The 12,794-nt window shown below is 39.0% G+C and overlaps 1 protein-coding gene across 2 annotated transcripts in view; it reads left to right on the top strand.

The window, feature by feature from the left end:
* LOC112104300 (leucine-rich repeat and calponin homology domain-containing protein 1-like) overlaps nucleotides 1-6,660 on the top strand; it is a 244,238-nt gene extending 237,578 nt beyond the window's left edge. For both annotated transcript variants that reach the window (XM_026653179.1, XM_026653147.1), the window contains exon 20: nucleotides 5,735-6,660. In XM_026653179.1, coding sequence (XP_026508964.1) covers nucleotides 5,735-5,848 — 114 coding nt within the window. In that variant the 3' untranslated portion in view covers nucleotides 5,849-6,660. The remainder of the gene's footprint in view (nucleotides 1-5,734) is intronic.
* Nucleotides 6,661-12,794: the final 6,134 nt, after the last annotated feature.

The raw sequence follows: 12,794 nt of genomic DNA, 5'->3' as shown, positions 1-12,794 counted from the left end.
TCAAAATACTTGACTCCAATTATTTACGTGGAAAACATGAGATTCATTTTCTTATTTGGAATCTCTAAGAAGCTACACGTTGCAGCGTTTTCAGAATATTTCAGTTTTTCTGAAATCTTATGTCTACAAATGCGGGGAAGAAACAGAAGGAGCAGAGAATAGCACTTGCCACATTGCAAAATTTCATTCACTCTCCATTTTTTGCTGGTAAATATAGCTGGGTCCTGAACGTTAACATCTGCAAATCAAATCAAATCACTTTATGATGTGCCTACCTGATACAGTGGCCACAGTCACTCCCTTAGTAACAGACACTTGTATTTTAATTGCCTTGAAGTTGTCGATTAGCCTAGATTAGTCGAATTCATACAATAGCCTTGACTTTAAGGCAACTAACGTCAAAGAAAATAGAGATATGTTTAAGTGCCAAGTTCATACTGAATCCTCCTGTTGTTGCTTCCTGTCATTTTCCTGTTTTTCCTTCACCCCAGCTAAATCACCCATCTTGTTCCATGGCTAGAAGATTACTCTGAGTATAGCATTTGCAATTGTGGCTACAACTTTGTCTTATCGCCTTCACTGCTGGTAGCTGTGTGGCACAGCCTACTGGCTCGGACTCTATCCTCTCTATATTGTTACATTTTGCCTCATTTTTGATTGAAAGAAGTTTGTTCCTTCCTTTGACATAAATTTGAAAATAAGTCAAAATTATATCCGTCTTTTTAAATTAAAATTAATTTAAATTTAGAATGTGGTTAGCCTAGTTGCAATAATTAGGTGTCTCACTCATTCCACTGAATTTATTAGAAGCAGAAGCAGACCTTAGATCCTGGGTAATTCATCAGGGCGTGTGTGTTGTTGTGGGAAGACCCATCCATGACCAAAGCAGAAATCGGTGGTCCTTCCTCTGTATTGACTGACAGTTTCTGCAGAGACCGTCACTGGTGTTGGAAATGTAGTGCCCAACTCCATCTCTCTCACACTGTTTTTGCATTGACATAACTTCATTGACTTCAAAGGAGATACTACTGAGAGATGGATCATACCCTGTGTTGAAGTTAGTGGAGTTACACTGGTGTTACGCCAGTTTAAGATGGAGAGAACTCACTTCCAAAAGTGGGAAAGATGTTTGAAGAATCTGTCAGTTGCCTAAAGTCTTACTGTAGTCATGGGCGAGTTCCTCCATAGCTGAAGTCTAGTGCCTAGAAATGCTGAATTCTATAAAAGTTTTGCAATAGTGTTATATAATATAGTGAGTTTCTCTCATCTGATTGTTTGACAGCTGTAAGATAAGTGCATTCCTTGTGTCTTAGAGGTAGCACTTGTAGGCGTGGTGGGACAGAGGAGAAGAGAAGAGGAGGAGGAGGAAGTGGCCAAGTTCAAGGGAGAATGATTGAATGTGGGTAATTCGGAGGGTTGGGATCTGATCTAAAGCCCATTGAAGTCTTTGGAAAGGCTCCTACTGAGTTCCTTGGAGTTTGGATAATGGTCTTAGTAAGATTTGATTCTTCTCTTAAAAAAAAAAGTTACAGAATGTTGTTGAGCTGTGATTTGAAAAGAACAGGGATTCAGAAAAGGATTTGGGTGTGCAGCGGTAGGAAGGTTGTGCTAGATAGTGGGAGCAATGTAAAAACCTGGAATGTAAAGCTCAGCACTTAGACTCTTTATTGAGGTGAACAAGAGAATTGAGTTAGTTATGAAAACGATGAGGCGAAAGGAGAGTGTTCTTTGTATAGGATGCTACAGGATCCAATAACTGTTCTGGGATATTTGTCAAAACACATAACCCTTGTGTTTGTTTATTGGTTTGTTCTTTATAACTTTGCGTTGTCCATTGTTTTCTTGTTGGTAATGTAGAAGCCTTCAAGCATGTGAAAGAGATAAGGGAACTAAGCAAGAGCTTAGGGACAGGGAGATGTATTATGGGGAAAGTGAACATGCTGGTTACAAAGTACTGTCTTCCTTTGTATGACCTATTTATGCTTTAAAAACTAGAAATTAAACCTAGAGTCTGCTTTTTTATGGGTCCTTAAAAAACTTCCTTTATTTGAGAATAGAGCTCATAGGTTCTGGTTTTATACTCAACTAGAATATTATATTAGATTTTGGACTGGTTAATTCATTTTCTTTAAAGAGAAAGCAAAGTGATATTGGGGAGGTTTTTATGGTTTAAAATGGATGACTGAACTCATTTACTCATTGTAATTACTCTTTGTGATTAATTGTAAGACAATCAACACTGTAGCCATGAAAAATCAATAGGTAAAACAAAAGCTCTGACTGATATAGGTGGCTAGAGATGAACAGTGAGTAAGTTTTGCAATAAAAATTTTTTAAGTGTGAGGTATAAATCTCTTTAAACTGAACTGTGTTTGATACAGATTTGGCTTCAATAGAAGCGATTTGGGACAAACATATCCTTTTACGAATGCATTCAAACTTACAAATACCAGCAGTGAATTTTTTTAGTGATGTCCCTTAGTCTCTTATCAAAGGCTTGTAACTGTTTTTCTTTGGTTTTCGAATATTCACTTCAGTGTCCAATAATTTAATATACAGTAATTTCATATCTGAAAATGTAAGGATAATGAAATGATCAATATTCAGACAGGAAACTCATACATACCACCTTTTCGTTGGCTTTTCTTAGCCCAATCCCTATCTGGTGAGGGGAGGGCTGTATCCAGTGGGAGTAGAAAAAACTTTTAAAACAATTTAATCTGACTTTAAAACATATTCAGTATAGAATGTAAAGACTTCTTTATCTGAAAATAACAGATCAAAATATTTTATTCTAAAACCGGTGACATTATGAGCAGGTGTGTCTTGAGACATTAGATTGACCACAGTTCCTTAACTATTAGACATGTTTGAATAAACCTTATATTACCAGAAGTGAAGAAAACCTTTGTTTTTGTCTTGTGTTTGAAACTGAAAACATTTTTATCATTTAGTTAGTCCACTACCAATCATACATCAGGTTACATGACAGTTTGCATCTAAAGGAAGAACTTTAAGCCTTACAAGGTCTCTGTACATCTCTCCAGAAAGAAATGTCCTTTAATGAGGAAGCAGAAGTTAATGACAGTCTTGCCTGACCCTTTGAGAGTCTGCAGTACCTCAGTCACACAAGATTGGCCCCACTGAGATTGTTTGTATGATTTCAGTTAAGTCCCTTTCACTCTAGTCAGAGATACTCACAACATTAATACACGCCAGGACTGTTGACTAGATATACTGTGCTTCATTACAGCAGTGAATTCAGTGATGAATTGTAGTGTCAAAAGCTAACACATTGAAGAGAAGACAATAGCCAAAGTGGTGGAAAGCCACAGACTCCATATGTAATATAAACTATCTTGAGCAGACTGCCAGAACCTTGCAGCACCTTCGCTGTAGGACATGGGGCATATCTGTACCACAGACACACTCAACCCCACAATCTTGAAGCCTACATTTCTCAAATAATTTCAAGTGAATTTGATAAGAGAAACCAAAATATGGTATGCTCATTAGATACAGAGGTATAACCACATGCCACAAGTAAGATACAAGTTACAAGTCAAAAATACTTGCACTTTTACATTTAAAGATCAATTATAGTGCTGGTGGCAGATGTAATAATTTTGAACAAATTCTGGATCTCCCTTTTTGTCCTATATTTGACACGTAAAATGCGGAGTTTGATTTTTATCTTGTTTTAAACTAGGCTACTAAATGTATTTCTATTGGGGGTATTTATGGCCTGTAGATGCCCAGCCTTGTGCCATGATTAATCAACCTCAAGCTAAGCCTAGTCTGGTTGAGACACAACTTGGACAGAAGGCCTCTAAGGAAAAACCTCTGTGTTACCTGAAGTTGTGTTGTGATACTTTTTTCCTCTGAGACAGTATAGAACCAAGGCCTAGAGTATTTTATTACTTTTGGAGCTGCTATTTTGATTATATAATTGACGTCCTGACCTCTTGTGTTCATTAACAATCTGGTGGCATTTTCTATAAGAGTTCAGGCCAAATTCCACACATGAGCTTATTAAGGAAAGTAAGTGGTCTTAGAGTGAGAGGGCGTACTGTCATGGATTGGAAGCAGGCTATGACAGAAAAGGAAGGGTAGGAATAAATGGTCAGTGTTCATTGTGTCCAGAAGTTAACAGTGGGGTGCCACACAGACCCATAATAGGACCTGTGTGGTTTAATATATTTATCAGTTATCTGGGAATGAACAGTGAGGTGGCAAAATTTGCAAATGATACAGAATTATTTAGGCTAGTCAAGGCTAGAGATGACCATGAGGAACTTCAGAGGGACCTATCTAAGCTAGGTAAAGCACAATGGTTCTCATGGTTAACAAGATCAGGGCCATGTGCATTAGAAGAAATATTTTCAGCCATTTAGACAAATTATTGGGTTCTAACTGAACTGTGACTTGGGAAAAAATCCAGTTATCACTGGGGAAAAAATGTTAAATAAAGGAAACAAAATTTAGACTGCATAAGTAATGGGATAGAAAATATTACATCATTATTATATAAGGTATGCCATATTCTATTCAGGATTAGAGAAGGGGAAAGACTACCATAAAAAGAGAGATTGAAAAGATTGGGACTGTTTAATTTAAAGAGGTGATGAATATGGCGAGAGACGGCAGAGGTAGACACAATAATGCATGGTATAGAGAAGATAAATCAGATGCTCCTTTTTACCTTATCTCACATTCTAAAAGAAAGAGGACATTAAAAAAAATTGAACATTTAAAGCTAATAAAAGGAAATCATTTTTTGCATAATTAACCTATAGAACTCATTGCCATTAGATATCAGAGTTTAGCAGGATGATAAACAGAATTAGATGTTTCTATGAATGGGAATATCCACAATTGTATTAGCAAAAATATTATTTTAGAAAACATAAACCGGCCACTAACGGAGATTAGGAATAAACTTCCCCTTTGGCAGGCTATTCCATAATGGTTCAATCTGGGGTTTCTTGCACCTCCTTCTGAAAGATCTGGTATTATTTACCATTAGAGTCAAAATAATAGACTAAAAGTTTGTTTGTTCTGATGGTAGCACTGGTAGGTTTCACCTCTGACAGTGGCTGCTCCATTCCATTGATGGATGAAGTGATCCCTTTGTACATCAAAGTAAATTTGTAAAGAACTTTGCAATCATTTGGAAAATCATTCCATTAAATGTAAAATGTTCATGTTTCAATCTGTTGATTGTAATCACTGCTGTTCAAGGTTTATATTCCAGGGTGAAAACCTGACACTATTGAATTCAGTGGCAAAACTCCCTTTGATTTCAGTAGGGTTGGGATTTCACCCCAGGATTTTTTTTTAAAAGTAATGGGCATATGTCACAGTATCTCACTATTGCCTGTAATGTTGGTGTTTTTACAGTGATTACATGCTAAATGAATGTACCATCAGACTTATTGCTGAAAACTAACTGCGAATCTTAATGGTGTTAAAATGTTTTGGGTTTTTTTAAATGTAAGAATAAGATGGTTTCCTGTTGGCCCTAGAGTCACCCAGAACACTTAAAAATCTCAAACTAGGCCAAGTATGCCATCAGCAAAACAAGAGAATTATTTCTGTAAGAGGCATAGAAAGTTTTTTAATTAAATGATTCCTGATTGTTGTGATAACTGCTTTCTAGCTGCATTTGCATAAAGCAAGATTTTGCAATAAGAGCTAGGTGGTCTAATCTTTACTCTTTTGTTTTTTCTTCTAGGAGAAGCTCTGCCTACCACATCACATCCTAGAAGAAAAGGGCTTGGTAAAAGTGAGCATAACAGTTCAAGCATTACTAGATGTAACCACAATGAAGCAAGCTTTATTCACATGAAACTACTATTTCTGCTGTAATCAGCTCCAATGTGCCATAAAAGTATCAAAACACTGCTCATCTTTTCAAACTGCATTGAAAAATATCCTTCTGCTCCAAAAGAGTATTCCTACATTTCTGAACTGAAATCACCTTTCAGACTATCTGTATATATTGAACTGCAAACTAATAATCATTTTATAAAGCAAACTGGCATTTCACTGCTTTTATAGCTCAATGTGTACAGCACCCATTAAAACAGCCACCTCTCTGCCACTTACATAAGTGTGGAGTACAGCTGCCTTGCAGCAAAATATGTTCATCTTATTAAAGCAAGAGCATCTTCTTCTTTTTTTTATCTGAATTTTAACATGTTTTGTTTTTTTGCAGTTGCTTCAGGCCATTGCCTTTTAAAAATATTCAGACAAAATATTTATATAAATATTATTTATTAGTGAGTTGTTATTCATCCTTTGGATGCAAAATATAAATTAGGAAACTGTATTTTATTACTGCTTTTTTGTGGTTAAACACTTTATTTTAATATAAATATTTAGTTATTTTTTATTCTACTTGGTGTGCAGTAATTCTAGATCTCCATAATCGTATTTTCTAATATGTATGATAAACAGTAAACAAAAATAGGTGCTTTAATGAAAAGAACTGTTAGCTGGGATGGCATTCTTTATTTTGGGGTTTGTGGAAGATTAATATAGTTTCTCTGCATTCCAGTTAGTTTCCAACATTCCAGCAGCACTTCCCTCCACCCCCATTAGATGAAATTGGTTGAACTAAAGAGAAGCACACCTTTTTATTTGTATATAGCTGTTATTAAAAAAAAAAAGGAAAGATTAAACTTGAAAACATAAATGTGAACAAATATTTTTGATTGATACTTATTTTACTATGCACAAGACATTAAACTTTTATTACAGCAAAATAACTGATGTGCATTAGCATCACGTGTCTTGAAATATAATTTTGCACTGTACTTGGGTAATCTTAAAAGGATACAGCACTACGGAACAAATAAAAAATAGCACAAGAAAGGTGAAAATAGAAAGTTTTCTAGATAGTCAAATATATGTTTGGTTTTTTTTAAAAAAGAGAAAATATAATTTCATTATAGTTGTTTTAGGCAGTTGTAAAGACCTGATCCTTCAAATATGGACTACAGGTTGCAGGGCTTACTACTGTGAGCGGTCTCATTGTAGTTAATGTACTTCCGTGGGATTTCTCATCTTATTACACACTCTGCCCTGTAGTGAGTGTTTGCAGGATCAGACCCCTTGTCCCAATTCAGCAGTAGGAAATAAAGTTTTTTTCGTTACTTTTAATCTCAAAAGGAGGTGTTTTAAAGCTTAATTTATTGTTCAGTCATTGTCAGACACGTATTTTAGGTAGAAAAGTTCTAGCGCAGTGATTTTCACAACCTTTTGAACATCCATTTTTTGGTATGGAAATCTAGTGATGTAAGTAATTTGGCAAACAAGACAGGGATGTAGCATGTGGTAAAAAGGATGGCTGTTAGGGGTCCATGTTACATTTAAGGAAGGAGAGTTTGAAATGCATTACAGCAAAAGTGAGACAATGTAGAGGGCAAATTAAATAGAGAAAGAGGCTATGGAGAGAGAAAAAACAACCTGTTTGAAAGAATGTTGACACTTGTCACAATATTGCATAATCTAGGCAGAGTGATATGCGTGTTCACACAGAAAGACACTGCATTTAAAAAACCACCAGTATTCCAATGAATTAATTTTTAATCCTGAATATATACAGTGTTTGAATGCAGACCTTGTATTTTTGACATCACAGATTATGGTACACATTGACAACAATCTGTTGGGGGCGGGGAAATGTGAACTCAAAGACAATATAATGACACATACAGTATGCATGGAATATTCAGTTATTCCAACCAAAGCAAAAGAGGGAACATTGACTTACATTGCAATTTTGACTGGCAGCTAGCATATGGTTTCCTATCAAATGTATTGTGCACTTTAACACTAAATTAAAATGTATTTTAATATTTTACAGAGCTGCACAAATACCTGTTTTGTCAAATAGCATGAACAATGTAAAGAAAATAGGTTTTCAACTCAGAGTATATCAAACTTTAAAAGCATTCAAAAATTGACTATATAAATAGGAATATTGATTGCTGCATCGAGGGGTAAAATGCAGGTTCCTGAGTATTTTTTTTACAATGTATATATGGCAACATGAAGCTTTGTAATTATTATTTTGACAAATCCTGTTTTTTTCATCAGTAAAATTTGTTTTTCTCCTAGTAGTGACTTTCAGTATTTGCTTAAAGTTGGCTGTAAATAGCGCTAAATATTTTGTAATATGGCTTTTTTTATGCAATCTTAACCTGTATGGCTAAAAAGAGAATTTCATGAATCTTTGTACACTTTATATGTGCAATAAAAAATGCATGGCCTCCTAACAATACCATAAACAGTGAACATTGTGTATATAGTGCATATAGCTACTTTACTGTAGCTGCAATTAAATCATTTTATTTGTATTCATTTACTATCCTGTGACTGAGAATTTGTACAATAAATCTATAGTTGTTGGAGGAAATCAGAAGCAAGTAAAAGAAGCAAAATGCCTTTTTTTTTTTTTTTTTTTTAGAAACCAAAGTTCAAGCCAGACCTAAGTAAAGGCCCTTTGCTCTTTCAGAATCTGTTTCTCCAGACAAGTTGCTAGAAACCCCCCCCCCCCCCTCCCCCCAATACACACATGCAAATAGACAGTTGTAATGTTTGGGTTGTTCTGGGTGTGTTCTTATAGCATAGCTGTATTTCACTGTAAAAGCTTTCTTTGATGCATTCTGTGCTGAGAGAACAGCAAAATCTATGTTCCTATCTTACTTCTCTGCTTAAATCAGTCAACACCTTAACTGGGTTATTTTATGATCCTCCTCCAGTTTCTAGTTTATTTGCCCACAGTTTGGGGCAGTAGAGCTGTGGGAAAAAAAATACAGGAATCTATCTCTGTGGGATTAAAGGTAGAAACGTATTTGATTGTGATTACAGACCTGCAACTACCCACTAAAAAGAAAGTGTATGATAAGGAAAATAATTTTACCTTTCGTCCTCCAAATTCAAATAGCCTCTACAGCTGCATATGTTTTATTGTAGCATGTGTGTTGCTCTGTACAGCAGGGTAAAACAGGTCTCTTTCCTGAAGACTTTACAATCCACGGCCTGAGGCCCTAAAACTACCCTGAGTAGTGCCCTTGATTTTGGTGGTAAGCGCTGGGCTCTAAATTGGACAGACAAGACAGTGAATATTGACACCACAGTCAGTGGCTAGAGAAAGGAGACGAGGATGTAAACAATAGGAAGGCAGGACTCCAGGAAAGCAGAATGTCTCCATTGTTCTACAAACAGGGACAAAGGTACGGAGTAATGTGTTACAGCAGCTGCATTAACGAGAAATGGGCAGTGTATAAGCCTGGAGGCCTGCAGAGGTGAATTTCTATGGGATCAGTCTTAAAGATAAACAACCTTTTTGCTGAACTAGCTATTCAGCTTTGTTGCTGAATCAAGGATTCTGTATTTCTGCTGCAGGAGTTGATGGCATCACAAATGGTAGAGCCCCAGTGCTATTTGTCACGTCAGTTATTGCAAGGTAACCAAATCTTGGCAGGAAGAAGCGAGGTCAGCGTGAAGAATGGACAGTGTTTCAGTGGTATGAGAATGAGAGGTATCCAATTCCCCAAAACCTGCCTTCCCAATGACTTCAACTGGTAGCCAAAGGAGCAAGACATTTTATTGCTGTCATGGAGCTGGGACTTGTGTACGAATCCAGCTTCTTTCAGAGTTAATTTTATAAAATCTCCTCTGCTGTGCAGTGCTCTAAAACAATACCTCATAGGAACGAGCCCCTTTAAAACGTCGTCATTCACTTGCACTGCCTCTGAAAATCAGCTCTAAAAGAAAGTATCAGACTCATCACTGCTGCTAAGTTTTGTCAGCAAAGCAAACTTGCTCTAGGATAGTAAGTGATTCCGCATTCTTAATAGAAAAGGCAACAGGTATTTTCTGTATCCAAACTTGTATATGGGCTGGTGTTTCAACATGGAAGCTGATATTGTAATAGATCTCTTGCTGGAAAGTAAATTAAGACTCAGGCAGGAGCTGCATTTCCTTATCACCCACAGAACTATGAGATTTTAAAAATAGACCTTGTAAATGTAACAAATACGAGCCTGCTTTTCTCAGAGGCTGGTGGTGATCTGCATTTGCTACCACTAACCCTACCATTGTTAAATGATCCTGTTTAATATTTTATTATATTTAGGATACATTAATGATGTCATCTTCTTTAAAAAAGCATACAGGGAGTAAAATCTTAAATTTTACTTCAAAGGAAATGCCACAACTTTTCACACCTGCTTTTAATACCTTATAGCACCCAAATGCCTGGCACTTGTTACTGTAGAATGATAAATGGCTGTTGAGATACTAGTAGGAATTCTATACCTGTTAAAATGGTTTCTGCTTAGTTGCATGCATAGAGAGGTTATAATGGAAATCCCCTCTGGATGGCACATTCTGATTTGAAGCTCTCTAGCTTTCACTGAAAAATTAACTTCGCGCTCACTGAGATGAACGTCGTACAAATTTCAAACGAGGTTAAATTAACTGTTTGCAGAGTCCCGTGGCAGTGCTATCATTCCTTTTGTACAGATATAGAAACTGCAACAAAGAGACTGTGTGATTTACCCCTGCAATACCGTCAGTGGCGTAAAGAGTCCTGGCTCCCAGCGCCACAAGGGTACAGATAAAATACAGGCAGTCCTCAGACTTACGACACAATGGGTTCCTGAAAATCGCATCTTAAGTTGAAAACATCATAACTTGAATTTCCCATAGGAACGTCAGATCGAGTGTTGTAAAGTCAAAACGTGACAATTTATAAACATTGTGCTGTTTGTCATAAGTCAAGGGCTGCCTGTAATGCCCAAAAGATAATCTTCCAGCCTTTAAGATACTTCAAACTCCATGCTCTAGGCACTAATCACAGCACCAGATGCTGCTGTTTTAAGTTAACTGGCTATTTCAGAATGAATTAGGAAAGAGACTTTTTACATACTTTGCTACATATAGTAAAATAGAAGTGTTTATCACAACATATCAGCCGTTTCATTCAGCAAGAGGAGATACCACGCCATCTCAGGTGTCATACACCATGGCACACAACAGCAATACAAGGTTGAGATCTTGTTAGAACATTTGAGCTGGCCAAACACCGTGTTTGCCAAGGGTGCCAGTGTGCTGGAGATCAGACCTTTGTCTTAATGTAAATTTTTTTTTAAAACGGTGCAGCTTTTCTAATATCCACTTGTAGCAGTCACTTAAACTTTGTACCAGGGGTAGGCAACCTTTCAGAAGTGTTGTGCCGAGGCTTCATTTATTCACTTTAATTTAAGGCTTTGCGTGCTGGTAATACATGTTAAAGTTTTTTAGAAGGTCTCTGTCTATAAGTTGGGGGGGAGGGGGTGCAGGGCAGAAGGCTGGGTGTTGAGGGGAGGTCAGGGCAGAGGGCTGGGGGGGTGTGGAGGTGCTGGGCAGAAGGCTGGGTGTTGGGATGACTCAAGGTCAGCGCAGAGGGCTGGAGGGTGTGTGGGGGTGCAGGGCAGAAGGCTGGGGTGCTTGGCTCGTGGGGGTGCTCCCAGCCCCCTGCCCTGAGCGGCTCATGGCAGGGGGCTGGAAGGGATATCCCCTGTTCCACCCCCTTCCCCCAGGCTCCGTCCCTACCTGCTCTACGGAGCAGGGAGCACGCTGCCGCTCGGCTCTGCTCTGCTCCGCTCCCCCTCCCCGTCGCAAGGGCCATCGCTGGCAGGGAGAGGGAGAGTGGGGGGGGGAAGGGGTCCCGGTCCCCTGCCCCACTCAGCCCCCCCTGCCCACCACTCTCCCCTGCGGGGGCAGGAGGCAGAAACTTGGTCCTGCAGAAGCCAAGCTTCCCCCCTCCCCCGCTTCTCCCCCCAACGTGGTGCATTCCGGCCCCTCCGCCCCCCTCCTCTCACCGGGCAGGCAGCGTGCCACTCAAAATCGGCTCGCGTGCCGTGTTTGGCACGCGCAGGGCCGGCTCCAGGCACCAGCCCACCAAGCTTGTGCTTGGGACGGCACCTGGAGGGGGGGCGCTCCGGCCGCCGGGGAGAGCGGGGCCACGGCCGGGCTCGCCACCCTACCCCCAGCGCTCTGGCCGCCCTCCCCCCTGGCGCCCTCCCCCCGGCCGCCTAAGTCCTCTATTTGATGACATGAAATTACATTACTGACCTACTACTTGTTCATGTAAGCAACCGCAGTGCATTACATGAGGATGTTATCTGATCACGAACAGGAGGAGATTGTCCATACGCTCTATTGAGATGCGGTTCTCAAACCTAACTGTGGACCTACAGGGACTTGCTGTAGGTAAAAAATTCTCCCCCTAAAGCCGTCGTATAGCAGTCGAGCTATTACTCCAGCTCCAGGCTGAAATAGCCGGTACCAGTATTGGAGGAGGGAGAGGAAGGCCTGGCTGTTGGATCTACATAGTACATGGTGAACAGCTACAGTAGGTTGGCTAAATCCTGTCCCATCATAAAAGCCTTTTTAAGTAGAGACACACGTGTTCACTAGGATTTTAGAGTGTTACCCCAAGTTAAGACTAGGCTGACTGTATTTTTTCCCCCCACACAAATTAGCAGGCAGAGTTACACGCCATGGGGAATCATTTTAAATCTGGTACAACAGAGTCAGATTCTGCTACCCTTTACTCATGTAAAATAGCCCCCCTTTTCTGCTCAGACAGTAAGGTACTAAAACGTGGCAGAATCTGCTCCCCAATGCTCTCCTTGTTAATTTCTTTGTCTATCCCACTGCGTATCCATCCCTCAAACTAATTAGGCCACAGACCTTTATTCCTCTCTTAGAAGAATCTCTAGCCTTTGCCACTGAGT

The sequence above is a fragment of the Terrapene carolina genome, unplaced genomic scaffold, assembly GCF_002925995.2.
Source record: "Terrapene carolina triunguis isolate 2854851 unplaced genomic scaffold, T_m_triunguis-2.0 Scaffold18, whole genome shotgun sequence".
NCBI lineage: Eukaryota > Metazoa > Chordata > Testudines > Emydidae > Terrapene > Terrapene triunguis.
The sequence above is the reverse complement of the archived record's forward strand: the minus strand, read 5'-3'. Positions and strand labels throughout refer to the sequence as shown.